General features: G+C 38.1%; 2 protein-coding genes across 13 annotated transcripts in view; one reads left to right on the top strand and one right to left on the bottom strand.

Moving 5' to 3' along the window:
* The window catches only part of ARHGAP10 (Rho GTPase activating protein 10), a 149,147-nt gene extending 134,861 nt beyond the window's left edge, over positions 1-14,286 (top strand). For 3 of the 8 annotated variants that reach the window (XM_065061906.1, XM_065061909.1, XM_065061907.1), the window contains 3 exons: positions 2,135-2,266; positions 3,726-3,817; positions 13,066-14,286. In XM_065061906.1, coding sequence (XP_064917978.1) covers positions 2,135-2,266; positions 3,726-3,817; positions 13,066-13,154 — 313 coding nt within the window. In that variant the 3' untranslated portion in view covers positions 13,155-14,286. Of the gene's footprint in view, positions 1-2,134; positions 2,267-3,725; positions 3,818-5,823; positions 7,521-13,065 lie in introns of those variants that run through there. The other 5 variants (XM_065061904.1, XM_065061905.1, XM_065061903.1 and 2 more) reach the window with 4 other exon arrangements.
* Positions 14,287-17,613: 3,327 nt separating this feature from the next.
* NR3C2 (nuclear receptor subfamily 3 group C member 2) overlaps positions 17,614-21,807 on the bottom strand; it is a 211,674-nt gene continuing 207,480 nt past the window's right edge. For 4 of the 5 annotated variants that reach the window (XM_065061886.1, XM_065061888.1, XM_065061887.1 and 1 more), the window contains one exon: positions 17,614-21,291. In XM_065061886.1, coding sequence (XP_064917958.1) covers positions 21,136-21,291 — 156 coding nt within the window. In that variant the 3' untranslated portion in view covers positions 17,614-21,135. The remainder of the gene's footprint in view (positions 21,292-21,807) is intronic. The other variant, XM_065061889.1, reaches the window with a different exon arrangement.

Below are 21,807 nucleotides of genomic sequence, written 5' to 3'. Positions count from 1 at the left end.
AGAAATGAGCCTGACGCTAATTTTAACGTTTTAATTGATTTGAATTGAATAAATAAAAGCACAAAGAAAATTATTTTTCTTTCAATATCAGGATTGTTTTAACTATAATAGTTTAGTCCATGCAAGCAGGATACTTTTTAAATCCACTTTTTGCAGACTTTTGACTTAGGTTCACCTTCTATTTATTGAGTTAAAATGAACTCTGCGCAGTATGCATTATGTGCAGAATGAGGGAGAAATAATCTACTTTCTAGCAAACATTATAAACTTTACAGTACCATTGAGCAATTTTTTTAATCCTCAGTATTTAGAACAAATAATACAAAAACTGGTGTTCCCTTTATGTTTTTCTTCTCTGAATGATGTCACTTGTAGTTGATTTTGCTTTTTTTTTTTTTGTTTTGCCTGAGGAAAATTTTTAAATTATTAGATAAAAATGAGAGGAAGAGGAGCAAGTTCAAGTAAAAAGTTAACCTCAAAACTATGTAGGTGCTGGTCCTCAAAGGTATGTAATTATTGGAACATGCAAATAATTGTGTAGTGGAAGATTCAGAAGCGGTGAAGCAGACTAGATGTCCTCTTCCCAAATCAAGCATGAAATATGTTCCTAGTCAGCATAATCCAACTTTTCATTCAGCTTACTACATATGATTCCTTCCTTTATTTGGTAAATCTGATTGTTTTAACAGCAGAGCATGGTTTGATAAACTCTTCTGGTTATGACTCCAGCACATTTAGGTTTTATTTTTATTAGTGGAATTAACTGCAGAATACTGTTTTCATATACTGTGAATTCCAGTTTTCATCCAAATGCTGCCTGACACAGATCCAAAGGAAAAACTATTGTCTTGTTAAATCAGGAATGTGCCATTCACCATTTCATAATGTGTTAATTTAAAAAATTAATAAAAAAAATAAATGTCTGCCTAACAATGTAATTGCTTGAATGACTTTGAGAAATATTGGCTAGGAAAATCAGTTTGTAAAATTTGAATTTGGTTGTAAACCATGTTATACAAACCAAGAATAGCAAACTTTTATTCTAGAAATTAAACATCCCAGTGCACAAGAAGATTAAAATCGGCGACAGAAGTTAGGTTTCCTGCTTTCTTTTATTCATTTAGAATTATAACTGGGGTGATTGTTGGTCTCTTTTTTGCTTTTGGCCAATCCACCTTGATTAGGTGTGTATTTACACCTCCACAAATATCGTCTTGGCTGGATTCCTAGATTTTGGTGGTACTTCGCACATTTATGCCATCTAAGAGGTTAATCTCAGAATAAGTCAAACTGATCAAGGCTGTATCGTGTAGTCTGTACTTCTGAGTGATGATTCCTGGGTGAAAGCTGTGTGTGAATGATTTTAATTCTGTTCCTGCTTACAAGCTGCTTAAGTCCAGCTCTTTGTTCAAAAGATATGTTGACATTAGATATTTGGACTATTTGTTGTTTTGCCCATGCAGTATAAGGAAGCCTTCCAGTGCTGGAACGTTGTTTCAGGTGTAAAATTAGGAACATCCTTTCCATCGAGGAGGACTTTGTATCTTTTTCAATGACTTAAAGTTTTTAACTTTGGCTGCTATTTCTTCTTCTCTTGTGGTAACTATCTGTTCAGCCATTAATTTGATGCATATTTGAATGGTGTGTGCGTGAGGGCAGCCACAGTTATGCGAATGAGATCTCAATCCAGAGCCAGCGTCGTGATCCCAGTGCTGTAATAGCTGCAGCCTCTTTTGAAATCTTCCCAGTCGTACAGCACTGAGGAGGTTTTTAAATAGAAACATCAAAACTTGTAAAGGCAAAGTGGCAGCTCAAATAATAGCCTGCTATATGCAGTTTCATTGTATCTGTCTTTATTAGATAAGGAATGTGGAATTTTGTCTTTGTATTGGTTATGTCATACATCTCAGGTAATTCGTCTTAGCTTAGGATGTAGGGCATGTAGGAGAAATACTTTCAAGGACGAAAGGCAGAATCATACGATGGCCATGTGTGATAAATAAGCTCGACATTATTATTGGGTTTGGATTTGAGGATCTAACTAGTTAATCTAGTTATAGGGTTTCAAACATTTTGGTATGAAACAACATTTTATTCACCTTATTAATTCTGCCTTGAAAATATTTCCTCTTAGTCCTGGTCAAGGCCGCCCATCAATGGTCTCGTGGATGAACTCTCCGTCTGCTAACCCAGCTGCCACAAATCCTGCACCATCCACTTTCTTCTTCCCCACCCCCGCCACTGGGAGTGACAGAGCAGGGGAAAGGTACGGTTTGCACTTCCACTTTTGCTGGTTATTTATTTGCCTCCTTTTTTCTCTCTTTTTTTAAAAAAAATCACTAATTCATGTCTTCTGCAGTATGTGACAGATTATCTCAAATCAAGAAATGCAGTGTTTGTGATTTTGACAGAATAAAATGCCTGCTTTGGCTTATTTTTCCTTTGAGCACCTTCTGGATACGAGGCACGTGGATCGAGCCCGTGGCTTGTTGGATAATACAAGCAGACTTGGATTAGGGTGGTCAATCAGGTCTTACTCATAGTGTCTCCCTACTGTGGTGATTCTCTTACAGTGTCCTTTAAAATACAGATTCTTTCTTTTCCCTAGCCACCCATCTCCAATTTAAGTTTCTCAACCTGGCCTTCATGCCTCTGAAAGACTTTCCTATGCCTTTACTTGTATCTGTTCTTTTGTTCTTTATTTCAGTCTCTTTTGGCCTGCTTTTCTTCTGTCTTGCTTCTGCTTCCCTCCATGTTGTCTGTCTTTTGAAGTGTTTTCACTTTTTTCTTTGAGGGTCTTTACCATCTTAGCTTTTTCCTCCAAGTTTTATAATATTTGCTTTGCAACTTAAAGTAGTTTGGTATATTAATAAATTATTTCCAACACTTGGTAAAAAAATTTCTGTTTCTCATTACTGGTTGCATTTTGCACCAGAACTGCATTGTCTGTTTGACTGCGAGTTCCTTGGGGCAGGGAGAATCTTCTCCAAAGTTTTATGTGTAGTTGTTGTTGCCTGGGCTCGACAAAAGATGATTTAATGGTGTGGGTGCTGTGTCTAAACAAAGCATCATTGGGCAGCAGCAAACTGTCAGTTTGCAAAGGCGTGATTAAATAAGATGTGCCAAAAATACTTATATATTCCAAGATCTCTGCTTATGGTACTTGGAGAAAAGTGTTATTTGGACAAATTCATATTGATGGCTTATTACTGAGCATCCTGAGAACACCTCTAAAAGAGTACCTGTAATGTTAGAAATCTGTGTTTAGGACAAAACAGCACCTTCAATAGTCTAGTAATGTTGTATTGTAAACAAATACAAAAAGAGAATTCTGGAGAGTGATAGTGACAAGCTGAATTGCAAGATTCATGAAAAAACATTTCAGAAGACATAATAATGATTAGTCTATAACTTAAGTATAGTATGCTTTGCCTACTGTTGATTTCATTGCTGATTAGCACTTGGCAACATTTTAACTGCAGTTGAAATTCAACTACCATAAAAATAAGTGTGCATGAAGTTGGGAGCATGATATTCAGAAATGCCAACAGTAAGCTGTGAAGCTTCAGCTTTTGCATTTTTGTATATGAATTGTAAGCCTGTAATGATGCATGTGAGATTGTGTTTAAAGTTTTAGTCATCTCCAAATGAGAATGGAAAGAGAATATTTGAGAGTGTCTTCATAACAGTCAAAAGTGACTATAATTCATAATTTCATTTTTCAGCATTGCCCACCGAAAAGCAAGAGCAGTTTATCCATGTGAAGCAGAACATAGCTCCGAATTATCATTTCAGATAGGAGCAATTTTTGAAGATGGTAAGTACTGCTTCAGTAAATATAAAGTAATGAAAAACGAATCAACAGAACTGTTAAAATGGCTTTGGGTGAAAATACAAGCCTCACTGCTATTCTGCCAACGCTGCTGATGGCACACAGGTGGTAACGTAGAAGACTTCAGGTACATAGAATCTACTTTGCATATAAGAAGGCATTGTGAGGCAATGCCTTTGTCTTCTGGTGAGTAGACACATTCAATTAATTTTTCAGCAGCATTTGAATGTGTTGTAATACCAAAAAAGGTTGATCAGCAGTAGAGAAAACCATCTTGGCTTATGAAACTGTGTTTTTAAAATGTGAACTATTGTTGTAAAATAACAGGGGCTTCTGTTTGAAGGAAAAAAAATAAATAAATCTGTTTAAGGATTTTCAAGCAGGCAGAGTTCCAGGTAAGGCAGGTGGTCACTGCAGAGAAAAGGGAGTGTTTACACCCAGTAAGGCACCCCTTGGTCAAAAGAGTATGTACTTGCAGAAAGCAGAATATTCACTGTGTTTAAAGATTTCTCTGGACACAATTACAGCATTACATTTGAACATCCAGAAAGTGATTCCTGTGCTCAAGACCGTGTCACTCCTCAGTGAGCCTTCCTGGCTATACTCTTCAGGAAATGCACAAGGACCTCAAACTGACAGGAACGCTTTTAGTTTTTAAACCTTATGCCAATAACTACTGTAATACAAACTCTGCAGATGCAGAAGACTACCTAAGAGTGTAGTTTCTTTCCATTGCAAGGAAATTCCTACTATAAGAAAGAGATGGTGTGGAATGGCTCAACAGGGCCTTGACAAATTAAAGGAATTATTGTTACTTAAATGCAATTTAATAATAATTCTAAACAGAAATGAATTCATAGTAGCAGCACAGTAAGGATACTGTTTGTTACAAGACCTTGATAAAAAATTCTATCCATACTAAAAACCAGAAGACACTCAAGTTTGGCCAAATCTTCATCCAAGTTTAATGCAGACTGAGGGATTCAAAGTGATCTGAGAATTATGTTCTTAAGAACCTTGTGAATACTGAGACCAGTATTTCAGTCTTTCAGTTTGTCTAGAGACAGGGGAGTGGTAAGAGGCACACTGGCGTCTAAAGAATCTGGAAATTCTGCATTGATGCCTGTTTCCTTCTCATCCACTGTCAGCTTTTAGCTTGCTGCCAGGTCAGAAATCTGATATGCGCTTTCCAGAGGGAAAGTGGTATTTAATTCTGCATGACCAAACCCTTAGGGGATGTACTGCCCAGTCATTCAAGTACCGCATGTGAGAATCATTGTTTGGATGTCCAGTAAAGGAGGAGTATTTCAAATTCCCAGTTTACATCCAGGAGGAACAAGAGAAAAGTACATGATCTAAAACAGCTGGAAAGCATCAACCTGCGGACATTAAAAAGCTAACTAAAAATATGTCTTATATTTCCCAAAATGCACCCTGTTAACTCGCTTAGCACTGGATGTGTGTGGGAAAGTTTTTCTCATAAGCAAAAATCTTTTTGTCCTGTCCTCCATAACCCCAGTAGAACATTCCTAATTTTTTTTAAACAGGTGAAACTAATAGGAAGCTCAGCAGAATCTTACTTTTTAGCATGTATAACAACAATAAAATTGCACAGACACAGACATTTTCTTCTGCGTGATGCTTGTTTTAAAGCAGACAGAGCACAGAACGTTGCCATCCTCTGCCTCCTCCCAAACAAATAAAATAGCGAGCCCAGTCTAGACTGCAGTTCTGCCTTTTATTTTATTTTTTCAGTGTAAGGTGGTCTGGCGTCCCCATGAGGTTCCTCCCTACTAGCACCCACTTCACAAAATCATACTTGATGTTTCCTATTAGAGCTGCGTTGCAGGCAAATCACGTTTGAATCAAGATAGGTGGGAAACCTTTTAAAGATGAATTAGCTAAATGATTGCTGTTTAAAAATTCTCTTACACCAGTTATTTTAATTTAAGGGTTTTTTTTAAAAAAACGTGACTGATGGGGATCTTCAGCAGACCTAAAACTGTACAGGGAAAACTCTGGTGCATGCAGGACAAGATCCGATGGCACGGAAGAGAGACATTTCAAAGGCAGAACAGCAATGGTTGCACGCCTGTTGTGTTGGCATGGGATAAGAAAGTCTTGCAAGAAGCAATTGCTTCTGTATTTTGCGTGTTTGTGTGAAAGCACCATTAAGATTCTTTTCTTGTGCAATGTGATCTCTGGAAGTAACGGCAAAGCCACCATGGTGTTGGTGCATTGCAGCCTCAGTGAGTTTTTCAACTAGAGAGCTGGATTGTCCATGAACAAGTACTGAATTGGACTCTTTGGCAGCTTCTGCAGAAATGTTTCAACTGTAAGGCTCTTTTTGCATTCATCATACAAATAAGGTTGGAAGCTTGGGAAAATGTTACATGGATTGCATTTTGAAAACCTAATTGCAGTTTTCCAGTGGGAAAGATCACATTTCCTTAAAAACATTTGTTTTGATTTATTCCACTGCATCCTGGTTATTTTACAAGCGTTGTCCTTGCCTTGCAGGGCTTTTGGCCTAAGGTGGTTTGCAGATTGGCAGAAAAAAGGACAGCATGCGAGTAATAACGCAGTAAATGGATGTACATAATAACTGAATGGTCAGTCCATAGTGGTTCCCAATAGATTATGTCATGGATGTCCCGGCCAGTATAGGGAAGTATTCTCATTGAAGTGCAGACCAGTCTTCATATTTGAAACTTCTGAAGTGGCTCACAGGGCCTTTTCTTTATGCAGTGGGCACCCCTGTGTCTATGCTGCCATCAGATCCCAGTGAATCAATCCAGGTTCCTTAGCTACTCAATTTAAATTCCCATATGCCCTAATAAAGCCCCCAAATGAAGAATTAAAGTAGCAATACATCAGTTCTGCAGCTCTACCAATAACCTTAACTATCAAAGTGACAATGCATCAATCAAATTGACATACAGCTAGTATCAGCCATTAAAGTAACTGTTAAATTTATGTCTACTAAAAAGTGCTGCTTCCATTAGTGAAGGTTTTATCTGTCTCTCTTCACACTGCCTGTTGCGCTTTTCTAATCTTCTTTTATTTCTCACTGTTTGTTGGGTTTTCTCCTTTCTCTTCCTTCTCTCTTCTGCTTTGTTTCCTTCCCTTTTTCATTTCCCTCCCCTGTTCTTCTTCCGTATCATCTCTGTTGGTCCATAGATATTGATTGCAGCAGTTCTCTCTTACTTGTTGTTATCCTAGATGAATCTTTCTGGCTGCTTCAGCCTGAGACAGAGTAAAGGCATTTAGTCAGTCTTGCACCTGTCGTAGCTGCTAAATGTAATGTTGGTGCAAGAAGGTGAGAGTTTAACCTTTACTCCATTTCCTGTATCTAATAGGGAAAAAATGTGTTTTGCATCTCAGGCTATCAAGGTTAGATTTACTAATACTTTAATTTAATCTTTACATCAGCTGATAGGAATGTGTACAGAATCTGAATATTTGGATATTCAGTTGTTTTCAGTATTGCATGTACGTTGTGCTACTGCAAATCCCAGAGTCTTTCCATTAAAGTGTCATGGAATACAAACACTAAGGCGCCATCTGGTAAGTTAAAAAGAAAAAGCAAAGTTTCCTATTTAATTGAATTGTGTAAGAAAATGAATAATGTAATCTGAACAATACCCACTGGATTTAAAAAAAAAAAATAAATCTTCAATTCAATTTAGCTTAGACTGTGCCAATATTTTTATTTCCCAGTTGCTCCAGGCTATATTATTGAGAGCACATAACAATATAATTCAGGTGGTTAGAGGCAAAGCTTGAAGAGTTTGCAGCTGGATAAGGGCACATATGGGAAGAAGCAGAGTATGGTCTGAGATTGAGAGAGACATATGCTGGCTGTATATTTTGTTGTTGTTGTTGAAGCAGATATTCCCAGTATTCATGGAAAGAATAATCAGACTGCCTGGCATTGAAACCTTGCCAGCCTTGGAGCCAAGTGTTATTAAATTTCTGGTTCTTGAAAGAGACTGCTTAGAAGTCAGTAAATGGGAATTGCACTAGGGAGAAGAGTTTTAGATAGGGTAAATGGTGTTTATACAACAAAATTCCTTGGCAGGACTGCTAGCGGGAAGGCTTTCTGAAAACTTGTTAAGATAGCTCTCATCAAAACTTGTTACAATTTTAAAAAACAGGATTCGGGGGAGAAAAAAATATGGGGAAAACCAAGAAAGTGTTCTGTTAGTGATTTTCCTCAGGAAAGGTGTGGCACCCATCATCCCTACCAAGCATGGCAGGAACACAAAAAGCCATGCTCACACAGCCAGAACCATCCCTGTCTTTCCTAGTCTGACAAAGCCCCAGCCTTGCTTCATCTCCCTGGTTTTGACTCCAAGGCACTTTCTTCCCTCTTCTTTGTGCTATGGCTTCTGGACTGTCTTTTTATATGGTATTGACAAATGAAGGATTTACATAGAAGTACTACTCCCAAAATACTATATTATACTGTATGTGCAAATAAATTATTTTGTTGAGGTAAAAATGAGGATAAAGCTACTTCTTTGTGCTACTTTCATTTGTGGATTTCAAAGCACCTGGAAACATTCATGTGCATTAATTATCTCCATTTTACACCTGGAGAAACAGAGTGTACAGGCCGGATGTTCTCCTTTTCAGCTACTTGTGTGTCATTTGGAGGTAGTTACCCCGGACTGCTGCTGAAAGTTACAGTCACAACTTTGCCAGTAAAAGGTACTAGATGAACACATCCAAATTCCTACCGACTTTGCTAGAAATTTTTAAAAGTTACTGAAGGCAGTTTGACCTTTTCCACTCTGACTTTGTTCCGGCCAGCACTGTTGTAGAAGCAGTGGTCTCCAGAAGAGGAATTCTAATGGAAAGCCGAGTGTTAAAATGGGAGATGTTTAAACTGATGTGCTTGGCATTGTACTTGGTGTGTGTGTGTGTAACTGTCAGAGATGTTCAGGAATCAACTCAGGAGAAGGACCTGAAATCTCAACGTCTATGCATTGGTCACCAAGTTATAGCACAGGGTATTCAGCAGCAACTCAGCTGATCAACCACTTGCCTCTTTTTTAGGGTGAGCCAAAATATTCTTCGGGCACTCTGGCTATTGTACTCACTGGATCCTTTACCAGCTAAAACAGGAGCTTAGACGCTTCTGTAAGGGAAGTCTCAGTCAGCAAGCTGAATTCCACCTTCGCCAATTTATCATGTTGTAGCAGTGTGTTTGCTCTCATTCACAAGCCTGAGCCTTTTTAGGCAGACTTTTTTATTTGTGGCCATGCAGTAAATCTTTAGCAGAGTCACGAAGAAGACCCCTTAACTCCTAGTCATGTGTCCTGGCCTCACTTCTCCTTCTCACAACAGCAAGTTTTTAAATTTCAAATTCCATGCTAACCCCAAGTATGATAAATGTTTGTGTACTTCTGTGGTCAGCTTTACCCATAGGGATTGTTTAAAAAACTCATAGGAATTTCTAAACATGGAGAGCTTGCAAGCACATTTTATTGCTTTAATTTAATTTCCTGGTGAAAATTTTGCCACTGTGATTTTGTTCTGTGGAAGTGTATTCTAGTGGTGTAGTGGTTTTAGCAGTGATATTTCTGTTGCCCACAAAATGCAATTCTCACTTACATAGCTTGTTGGAGTCATTACTTTGGTTAAGCAGTCCAGCAGAAAGGGAGGCCTTCTTGTGCCAGGCACCATATATATTAGATTTCCTCTCCCATTTCTGTTTCCTCCCCAAAAAAACTAGTGTCCACAAAGGTGTGGAAATCAGTGTGAATCAGTGTCTGATTCAGTCCTGCTAAAGTCAGTGGCACTAAGGCAATGAACTAATACTGTTGTGGAAATGAGTCTTGGTCTCATTTGTAGCTGAGACCTGTGAGCTGCCAAAGCAGAACAGGGTCTGCTTGTGGCATTGGGTCTCTAGGAAGAGCTGCTTGCAAACTGTCTGTATTTGCAGTTAGATAATAATCACATTGGCAATATTGAAGCTATTTCCTATGGTGAGTACAGAAAAGTAGGAAAAAATGCTGCAAATGCCAAGTTAACCTTATTGTGTTTCTTGCTTAGATGAAATCAGAAAAGCTTATACTTGGCGAACTAATTGTGAGTTGAAAGTCTGTTGATTCTGTTTGTCTGTTTGATCTGGGGTGCTTGTTTCATAGCACTTGTCGTCATACCGATGGGCAGACATCCTCCTCCACACTGTGCCACTGCTAGAGTGGGACCGCTGGAACGGCCTTGCAGCAGGTGCTGAGGAAGCTGCTGTCCCACTCTTGGCTCTCAACTTTCCTGCTGTTTCCACTGTTGGGGGAGGTGATGGCTTTAGGTGGTGGGTCTTTGGTTTTGTTGTGCAGTCTTGCTGTACACTTGTTAAACTTGGTGGGAAATATTTAATTTTCAGTTCTCTGCTCCGTATCTTTTACAGTACAAATATTTTCCCCTCTTGTCCCTATCTAACATAAGACTAGGTCCTATGGAATGCTTGGTCCAATAATGAATGGTAGTTTTAAGGGTAGTTTCTGCAGCAAGGTATTTTCAAATGAGGCAGGCCTGAGAAAGTGCTGAGAACTGTAGTCGTTGACTGAGAAGAAATGACAAAAAGGGGACACTGTGAACCACCTTCTCTTTTTTAGAAATAGCCTTTGTCCTTGGTTTAAGAAGAGTTGTGCATGATAGCAAAATGTCTTTTGTGTGGTAAAGTGTTTTTTATTTTAAATGAACACTGTTGTACATTTATACTTCGAAATGGATTAGTAAAGAAAACAGGATTGTTGAAGCTTAAAGTAGCTGTACATTTGGACAGCTTCGACATTAATTTCATTTGCCTACAGAAGTAGTCAGTGATGTATGTGGCTATCTTAACCCTTGTGTAAGGTGGCAGAAGTCTTGCCCTACCTGACAGTCACCACAGCTGCTGAATATTAAGAATTCTTTTTGCTTTTTTTTTAAAAAAAGACTGATCTGAAGAAGTGGTGATCTTAAATGTAATCTTAGTGCTCTTTTCATAGAGTATAAAAGAAACTTCTGCTAATAATGAGGCCCTGAGCTGTGTAATGTACATGTATGATACTTAATTTCCCAAGCTCAGTTCTACTGTCCATGTGTAGTCTTCTGGCGTGGAAATGATATGTGACACTTAAGTCCAATTGCTTGGGCATTGTGCATTAAATCTGAACATGCTGTAATGTGCAGAGTTTAGTATTATGTTATCAAATGTGTTTAGAAAATGCTCCTTTTGAAATTTGCTGTTGTGTTGAGCCAAGTGATCCTGTATAGTTTGAGCATTTCCTCCCCTGGGTAAATTTTAGGTAAATTTACATTTCAGTGTGATCTCCTCAGATGAAAGTTTCCTTATTTTGAACAGGCCTTCAATTTATAGATACTAACTTGCCATTAATATCCATCTTCTCTGTAGTGTCAACTGAGGTTGAGCTCCAGAGGACAAGTAGAAATTTCCTACTTCCAGGTTTTCTAGTTGTTTTTCTTCCTCATCTGTCATTTTTGGGAGTTTGTTTCCTGTAACACAGATGTGTTCCGTAGGCACAGGAGCCTTTGGGCAGAGGCTTGGCCAATGCTAGAGCTGCTGGCGGATTTGCTGGCAAGGGTGGAGTTACAGCTGCTGCGGTGGAGCTTCCACAGGGAGGTTTGTGGCGGTGTCAGCGCCACAGTTTAGAATGCACGGGTGCTCTGTAATTGTGGAATAAAATGACAAAGGGAGAGGAGGGCCTGCTAATTACTAATTGTAATGTAAGTTACTGTGTGTGCAGAGATCCTAAAAGGTAATTTTCTATGTGTTTTTTTTTTTTTCCTTTGGAATCTTTCTGTCAGGCATATTTATTATAAAGATAAGCCTAGACTTTTGTTCTGAATCTAATCTATCCATGTCATTGAAAAGCAGTTTTGTTTTCTGAAAACCTTGGAGGTGTAGCTGTGGTTTACACTGTGGTTTACACTGTGGTTTCTGAGCACAGCTTCTAGCTTCGCTGACAATAATAGGACACAAGGGAAAAACTAGGGGAAAGTGTGGTTTAGGTGCTCAAATTTAGAGCCTTACAATACTTTTGAAAATGAGACTTAACATGTTGCCGTCTCTTAACAGTAATTTCGCTGATTTGTAGACGGCTACATACATGCCATTCTAAAATGTGTTAATGTGTTTTAAATAAAGCCCTGATATGGCTGGCAGCATGTTTCAGCATTTGTCTGATCTCCTCCCTAAATAATGTCTGTCTTGGAAAGGCTGTGAGGATAAATTAATATGGTAGAGAATATCATAGGTCGCTACAAGTGTGGGACTTTACAATTACATAGGTAAGTATGTACCTGTACCATATTCTTGTAAGAAATTTGAAGAGGAATTTGAGGATGACTTAGTCTGTTTTCCAAAGAACTGAGGCTTATGCTTCTTTTTTAACTTCCTGTGAAATGTAGTCAAATTATATACAGGAAGCCAGATTTCATTAGTTCTGTTGCTCACAGAATAAGTTGTGGGGCATTTAGAGTCTGAGCAGAAATTTTCCTTATTTTAGATTCATGGATGTTTTTGCACAAACTTTGGGATCAGCAGTGGGAAATACTTAGGAAAAAGGCATATAGTTTAAGCCTTTCCTTCGTGGTTTGTGAACAGCGCTGTGAATTTCAGAGTGAGAATTTAACCAGAATGATTTAGATTGTCTCCATTGGTCTTTACTCTGTGGCAGCTTTACTCTGTGAAAAGGTGATACTTGGAATGAGATCTGGTTCATTTCTGTTTCCCCCATAAACCTTTATGTGCTTACTTTTCATGATGAGTAAGATCCTCCACCATTTTTCTGTGGCTCTGAGCTTCCAGATTCACCACCTCTGCTCAAGACAGGTTTTTGGTTGTGCTTTGCCTCCAGTTACTAAAACTGTTTCCCACTATTTGATACAAGTTCTAACTTCTCCCCAAAGGCATCTAGATTTTTCTATTTTATAAACCCATCCTAAGTTACATTAACTGTTTCCTTAATGAAGTTTCCTGTACCTAAAAGCTATTTCACCATCTCTGTTTAACAGAAGACAGTTCAAGTGCCTATATTGCACAAGTGTTTAAGTCAATCATCCTCTCCATCTTTCTTAGCCAGATTCTTAAACTGGTCATTGCAGAAAACTGGATGTTTTTTATGGATGCTTAGCATGGTGTCACGGAGCTAAAGCTAAAAGTACTAATTCAAGCATAGAAAGATGCAGTAATTTTTTTTTCCCCTTTTCTTTTGCAGTGCGATTTTCCAGAGAGCCAGGATGGCTAGAAGGCACACTAAATGGCAAGAGAGGACTTATTCCACAAAATTATGTTCAGTTTTTATAGCTTTGTGCATTGAACGCCAAGAAGGTGTACATGGTATCCATGGATTTTTGTTATAGTCACTTCTCTCTACTTTTGTGACTGCTTTTAATCAACAAAGAGCCTGACTATGGGTTGAAGATCCTAAATCTGTATGAAGACATTATGATGTCAGATATGAATTACAAAAAAAAAGATTCTTTAAGTGTTGGAATGGGTGGGGGTCAAGAAAGGGGGATGGAATGATAATTTTTTTAATAGGATGGTTTTCAATTCTGAAGAGCAGTAGTGGTTTGCAAGATAACTAGCATTTTAAGTCAAATATTTAGTTGTGACTCAACTATCAGTTGAAGATGATTTTTATAAACTTAATGTCCTGGACATGATGAATCCATAACCAGCATTTTTAGCGGCATGTTATTTGAGTTTGGAAAATACTGTTGGATAAAAAGAAGCCATCATGATGATAATTAAATTATATTTCAAAGTGGAACAGACATTGGTAAGTGAAATAATAGGTATCAAGACATGACATTTTTCAAATCTCTTCAAAGAAGAACACATTCGTTTGTGTTGTGTGTTTGATTTCATTTATTTTATAAAGGTAAGACACATGAACTTTTATTACAGGCTCCTATATGTCATGGTTCCTTTGCTACTCAAAAATATCACTGTAAATGAAATAAAATGTTATGTGCTATTTGACCTAAGTCATTCCTAAGTTGGAGAATGTTTTGCTCTGGTTCTGTAAGTTATGATGTGAAATAATTATTGGCAGCTGTATGCAGTCAGCCACAAGCAGGCTCTAAAATGGATGGGGATCTTTCCTCACTTAAATAGACAACTCTACAAGCTCGAGCCAAATGGAAAAGAGAATCTCTGGCTGTGATCCTGTATCCTGCATCCTGTAGGCATCTTGCATTTTATCTGCTGTCTGTCTAGCTTCTCCTTAAACTTCACGTTCTTCCTTCCCTATAATTGTTGATTGTAAGGTGTTGATGGTACTTCATAGTATCAGAGTCCTCAAGTAGCTGTCTCATAATTTGTAGAACTATTTGTGTGGCGAAAGAGCTAACTGTGGTCATAGAAAAAACTTCCAGAAATCTTGTGGTGTAGAAACCTGTGCCTTGTGATTAAAAAAGAAAAGTTACGTGCAGTTTATCACTCTTCTTTGTATTTTTCTCTCCTTCAAGACAGACCCTCTAGGGGGTGGTGGAGAGGATGCAGGAAAAAATGACAGGATGACATGCTAATAGAGGCTCACTTGTTAAATTTGACTCCATGGACTTTGAGTCATTTACTGCAGATATACTTAGCTTGCCTGTTTTTCTAACTAATGTGATTAGTAACCCAGTGAATGGTTAATGCTGCCTTAAGGTTGGGATGGCTTTGTTCCCCCCTTAGAATTTAACTCCACGCCATTATTTTGTTCCTTTGCCCAGACCACTGGAGCGTGCACAAATCATTTCCAGATGGAGCAATGGTGGGCCAAGTCAGCACAGCTCTCCAGCACTAAACCTCATCACTTGGAGGAGCTTCATTCAGTGTATTCTCATGGTAGCTGAGCAGTGACTCGCCGCTGTGTCGCTTTTAGGCAGTTCTTGACTTGGCATAGTGGCTTAGTGACCCAAACACGGGAGATGACTTTTTGACTTCTGTGAACATCAAGTTTTTTAATTTGCTCCTTGGATTAAAGATTAAGAAAATAGCTGCACCAATGCATACAGCAACAGGGGGCAGGTCTCCTTGCTCTGATTTGTTCAGGTGGCAAGGCACTGCTGTGGCTGAGTCTTGTGTTGCCTGGGCCCACAACTCGTTTATGGATTTAAAGAGTCATTCTGGAGGCAGCAGGGTGTTTGTGTGGACAAACTGTTTTCATGGCTACTGGCTGGTAAAAATGTTGAATGAAAAGAGAGAATGTAAATCTTTGGTATTAGCCTCACAGGTGTGGCAGTGAGGTATGCTGGCTTGTCAGATAGCAAAGCTGTGATAACTTGACACAAGCTTTGTAAGTCACTTGCATTTGTTTTGTTGTTGTATTAAACGTGCAGTGCATGTTTGATCTTGTTCTGGCTGCTGTCTTTAAAAATTCTCCATGTACTTTTCAGGTCTAGCTCTGTGGTGGTTTTCTTTTAAGCAGATATGTAGAAGAATAAAAGACTTAGTGTGTCTCTTCAGTCCTGTGACCCTATTTGCCTTTAGGTGAGATGTTTTGAGATTCCTGTTACTTCTGGAGCCACACAGAACCCAAAGAATAAAACTTTTCTACTGGGCAATGATACACTGGGCAGAGGTAACACTAATCCAAACTTTCTCGTGTCCTAGATGTTGTCTACAGGCAGTGGTGTAAGCTGAGCCAGATCAGATCCCCCAGGAAGGAGGAAAAGGGAATCTGTTGTGGAGAGAGCCTGTGAAGGGACCTCACAGGGACCTGCTCTTGTGTCACAGCGTCACAGCTGTGGGTGCAGGTTCAGCTTAACCCTCCAGTTGGGTTTCCCTTCCCAGGTGCAGGTGACTCCACACAGAGTCAGGTACTTGTCAGTTTCAAAAAAGCTGAGATTCCTGGTAGTGGATGCATGACACAGGCTGGAAATCAGAGAGCAAATTGCAGGGCAGGGGGGGAACCAACAAACACAACACTATGTTGTGCTTTTTATGTAAAAGTACATTTGTTTTGCCATCACTGTGGGGCCAGAGATTGAATCCTTCAGCCTGGGGATTAAGGTCGCATGTGTATTTGCTGAATAATTAATGGAAAAGCTGAGACTCCTGACTGGCTCGGATCAGTAGAAATTTACAGTCTTAGTCACTGGACAGGGTGCAGCTCTGCGCTTGGCTGGGCAGCATGTTCACTCTGCTGGGTGAAAAACCCAGGGATTTTCAGGCTGCTGAATGTTGTTAATCACTCTCTCATCAGATCTTCATGGCAGGTTTCCTTCTGATGCCCTGTCTTTCATTGGAATTGAATGAAAAAATCTCATTGACTGATTTATCTGCTCTGTAATGAAAATAAGTGTTCTGCTACATTGCTTACAGCTTTTGGTAGCTGAGCCTCTGTAATTTTATCATGGAAAAGACTCAGGGAGAAACTTGCCTTTCTCAATGCTCTGTTCCTTCTTATCCTAACCCATTTCACAATTCTTACCTTGTTTGCAACCTAAAGAGTCCATCGTTTGCTGACCGTGGGTTTATGCAAATGCACCAGCACTAAACACAGTTTAACTGAAAGTCTTCACCTTTTACGCTAAATATGCCTTGGACATCGCTTTCCACATCTGAGTTCAACAGTGTGCCCTCATCTGTACTTGAAGGAACCACAGGTAAGGAGCAAAGAAACTTCACCCTATTGACAGCTACAATTAAAACATTCTTTTGAAAACCTTACACTATGGCATGTTTTACCTAGCAAAATCTTTGAAATGAAAGGACTTTTTTTCACGCCTTTCTTTCTCAGTAATGCACTCATCAGAAACTCCCGTTCTCTGTAGATACCTGAAAGAAAGCAGTGTCCCAGCTTGAGGTCAGATTACAAGATTGTTAGGTTTTTAAGTAGTGATAGCATTTTCTTAATTCTAGAACAGCATATGACAGATACATCTGCTTCTAAGCAGATGGGAAATTTTTCTTAACACTGCTGATCCTCTACTATTCTTTCCTTTTGACAATTCAGCAAACAGAAGGCAGGTGCAAGGATTTTTTGGCAATAAAAAGTTTGTGTAACTTGTTCTTAAAGAAAGAAAAAATGTAATTAAATCGAGGCTTACACCACAGACCTATTAATAGCTTCATCCAGAACTTAGCAGTAAATACTTGAGATAGACAGTGCACAGAAAAAACCACGATAGAAAGAGTTTCATTTCCCCTTCTAACTTTCTTACCGTAATTGGAAAAGACCTGGCCTTGAGAATGCAGTTTGATTTAGTCACTGGGGAAACCTGATGTATGCAAAACAGTGAATATCTCTGTTTCCCAGGAGAAATTTTAACTTTGGCCAATGGGTACAGCAGCTCTCTGTTACCTGAAACTGGAAGCCAGACTTGCCCAGCTCTTGGAGGTTGCTGGGTTTGTTCCTTTGAGTGGGATGCAGCAGTGTCAGTGCGTCCTTTGGCAAACACCTTTATCCCTGTAAGTCACCCAAACTCCTCTTCATCCTGTGGCATAAGGAGCTGCTCCCTGGCTGAAGCCACCATATGCGCTGCATCATCCAAATTAATAGAGCTCGATAAACCCCAAGAGCTAGACATATGAAGAAAGATGTTATATTGCATTGTTACTTACTTTATGTTGTTTAATATTGTTTCTAGATGCACAGAAGCTTGTCTCTAAGGATATCACTGCACCAGCAGCTATCTGAGATTAAAATGCAAGAAATCCTTGCAATCAAACCAGTTTAATTCATATTAATTCATATTTGTACAATTTGTATAAAAAAAAAAGAGAAAGAAAAGAGGAAAAGAAAAATAGGTACTTGCAGACATTAACATAAAGACCAAACAATATATTCTATTTATTTAAAAAGCTTTAAACATACAGAAGCAAACCCCTAATTATAAATGCATCATTATGCATAGATTTTACTGTTTACACCATACTGCTGGCTGCTTTTATTTTTCATCCAGGAATCTATTTAAACTCCAAGAATTCTTAAACATTCCTCTGAGCTTCCTGGCCTCAGAACTGCTGTCTCTCTTACCAAGTCATTGACCTCCAGCTGAAAACATTGCTCTAAAAAAAGAAAAAGTCAAATCTTTAATAAACAATTAAAAGTGCATTAACTGTAGAATTGTTTAATTTCATAAATGTTTAAACAAGTCAGTGAAAAACACCACCCTGTGAATTAGCTTTTTGCATTATTGATTGTAAAGTATCTTTTTAATAGGATTTTGATATTGCAAACTTTAGTCTCTTCTATTTTATTTTGCGCAACTGTTCAGTTGCATGATGTGTAGTATTCCTGAAATACCCACTGCAGTACACTAACGCTATTTTACATGTTTAACTGTGTATACAATGCTCTTGCTGTATATCCCCGTTCCTTCTTACAACAAAATAACGTAGCTCAATGAACAGAAGCCCACTTCTAAAAGATGGTTTAGTTTGTCTTGTATTTTGCAGGAGACAAATGCCTATTTCATTCTAAACAAATCCAAAAGAACGTAACTTCCCAGTAGCTAAAAACGAAGCTTGTGGTTTTTTTTGCTGTACACAGGTGTAGATTAAAAAAGTGATGGCTATTCTGCTTAGGTGTCCTTGGTAAGAGAATACTGCCTCTTACAACATCTATATCCAATTGTATCTATTACTTCAATGATCTCTAGCAAAAAATAATCATCAATGAATGGTTTCATAAACAACAGGTGATTAAAGTAAAGGATTTATTATAATCTGCTTACAGTTGTTTGCAAAGACAGACATACGTTTTTGCATAAAGATATAAATTGCTTTTTAAAACTAATTTAGTGTGTTTAATTATATGAAGTTTCTGTGAATTATGAATTGTACCAAACCAAGATTAAAAGTAATAAGGTACAAAAATAGGAGCAAACAGACAACAATTTGGACTGGGACAGGCATTTAACAGTGAAGTGTAGAATATGGCTTTGCTATTTCAATCAAGCAAAGTTACTCTGAGACAGAAAAGGAGGCAGTAACTTTGTTAATATAAAAAGCTGCTGCAGACTGTATTCACCCAGAACCTGGCTTTAAAATTTTCTATTTTAGACTTTAAAAAAAATGTAAATGAAAAGATGAATGTATGACTGTTTCTTTACTGTAAACAACCAGTCTGCATGCTGTGTATCTAACATTGGAAGTTTGGCTTTCATATTGCTGTGCAGGTCAGTATTTAAAGATCTGCCTATGAATTAGACTTCCAAAATGCAAATAATATATGTATGTATATATTTATATATAAAAAACCTCTCTGAATACAGTCTTTACAGATTATCCATTGCATAAGGCAGGTGTCATTTAAAAAGACAAGTAGCACTGACTGTCTTCAGTGCACCAAAGCGCACCTCAAAATTTGGACTCCAAAAGGGTGCAGAATTCTTAATTCGACCACCATTTGAAAGAAATGCTACATTCTGACCGGCCAAGGGACAAACTAGAGCTCAAAAACACCAGTGGCACCCAGAGAGAACACTAGAGATTAGGACTCTGAAGAACTGTTCTACTTACTTGAGCATACGGTAGCAACAGCTGAGCCTCAGAAAAGTTCACCTGTCCTCTCTTCTACTCCAAAATTCTGTATTTGCTTAGAAATTGTGAAATTATGAAAATCACCTCAAAAAGTTTTTCTTTGCAGTCTTATTCTAGAGAAAACTTTTTTGAGACAAAATCAGACCAACTGCATTGAACTCCTTGTGTGAACATTTGTCTTTTCAGATGTATTCTGATTATTACAAAAATGCTTACAAAATTACCTACGGTTTATCACTAAGAATTCTACTTGGCTAATCTGCCCCTTCATCAGTACCTTACCATCCTTCTTTGCACCAGTACAAAGCTGTTCAATATACTTACTGTAATGATCTGCATGTTCCCTTCATCAGAATCAGAAATTGCTCTCCCCATCTGAAATAATAATCTGACCTTTAAAGATGTTTTACATATCCAGTACTCAAAGGAAAAACAAACAATCTGGGAAACTTAATAAAAGAAGAAAAATCATTCAACATCTTATTCACCCCGGTTCCCCTGAGAGAGAAGGGGAATAGAGGGCAAGAACTCACTACATCATTAAGCTGGCAAAAGCTTTGGAGAAACTGTAATTTGTCTTGTTAAATGAAACCTTCGTAAAGTGGCCAACACAACATAGTGTAGTTTCCTACAGAAATATGAAGCAGGATTTCTAAGATGTGCTCAGGTCACGTATGCTTGCAAGCGAGACAAAAGGGAGAAAAAAAGATAGAGGAAAACAAAGTCTTAAATACAACTGAAAAGGTTAAGTGTGGTTATTTACAACAGATACTGTAGGATGGTAAATTAGATATGATGCTAAAAAAGGCACAGCTTTCCCTTTCTTAAATACACTGTAAACGGTTCATTATGCATGCAGAACATTTCACTTTACAAAAAAATTACCTTGTTTGTTTAGACAAAGATAGTACTTAAATAGTCTCCAGCAAAATAGAGTTCTTTCAAAAATACTTTCCCATTCATCCTATTAACCATTAAAGATTTTTGTCTCATTTACAAAAGTTCCTTACACCTTATTTCAGGTCCTTCACAATTTATACATACAGCAATGTACAGTACAGCAAAAGACTGCAAAAAATTATTTGTAAAGCCAGCACAATAGATACTATAAATTGATACCAGGGCATTTGTTTTCACATCTCATCCTTTTTAATTAAATAGTAAATGGACACTTAACACAGTGTATATCATATCATCTATGAGGGGATAACATGGGATAACAAATGCCACAGGTGGGGATAACAGAGTATTCCACACCAAATGTTCTGTTATTACTTTACACGTTAGGGTTTGTTTGTGTGTGTGTGTCTGTGTGTATATATGTGTGTATATATATAGCTTTTGTTGTTTATTTTTTTTTTTACAAGAAAAGAATATTAATGCCCCATATTGACTTTACGTTTTATGTGCAAACCAAGGGTAAGCTTTAAAAAGTTCTCATTAGTTCTTGAACCCTTTTAAAACAAGCAAACAATACCAGAAACTACATGGCATATTTAAAACTCCATCTGTTAAAATATCAAAATCAAAGAGTTATTGACTAGATATGGCTTTTCATCCAGAGGAACAGGAACATTTTCTAAATGTTTGAGGGTTATGGGGTAATTTCCGAACATCTAGGTCTTGCCAAATCCAAGTCAACCCTTTTTTCATTCCCCAAACCCTTCACATGATTTTAGACTATGCAGAGACTGCTGAACAAGTGTAGATAGCATGTTTAAAATATGGTTTCTTGAGTCCTTCATGGGTGTGGAATAACACAGGGAAACTTAAGGCAAAGTTCTTCCATTTAAGACATTTTCTATCACTTCCTGTGAAAGTACAGGGGCTTGGCATTCCCAGATTCCACCTTTGGTAGCTGGTCACTGATGATTTCCACCAGCATGGCTGGAAACTCTACTTTCAGTGCCTGAGACTCTCGAAAGGTGTAGAAACAGAATTCCAATAAGTCACTAACAAGCTGAAACAGAGAAAGAAACACTTTTTTAGGAAAAACACTGAGAATTTCACATGCAAACTACAGCTTACTGATAATGGTGGATTATCACCAAGAAACGGCATCTCACTCAGACTTGGCAGTCCATTTGCAAGGGTTAAAAGAGCAAACAAAAGACCTCACATCCCAAAGTGCTACTTAACTGGTTAAAAATGAGCTAACTAGAAAAAAACAAAATGCCTCAGATTTGATTTTTCAGCAGAACTACACTTTTCATTTCACTAACAGGCAACTGTCTATGAAAATAAAGCCTTCAGCTCAGAGCGAAAAGATCAGCCATAAACTATTGTATCTCTAAATTTCAGCTGGATACATGTTCATTAAATCACATTATTTAGTTCAGTGAACTCTCCAGGGCCCACAACCTACAACTGCCTGAGCAGCTGATGTTTTTAGCTGAACAACATGAATGCTGGGTCACACTGGAGCACTGCAGGTCTTATAGCTTCAGAGTCTTTAGAAATGCTGTATCAGATGAAC

Source organism: Columba livia, chromosome 4 (assembly GCF_036013475.1).
Source record: "Columba livia isolate bColLiv1 breed racing homer chromosome 4, bColLiv1.pat.W.v2, whole genome shotgun sequence".
Classification (NCBI taxonomy): Eukaryota; Metazoa; Chordata; class Aves; order Columbiformes; family Columbidae; genus Columba; species Columba livia.
Note: the sequence above shows the minus strand (reverse complement) of the source record. Positions and strands in the feature narration are given on the sequence as shown.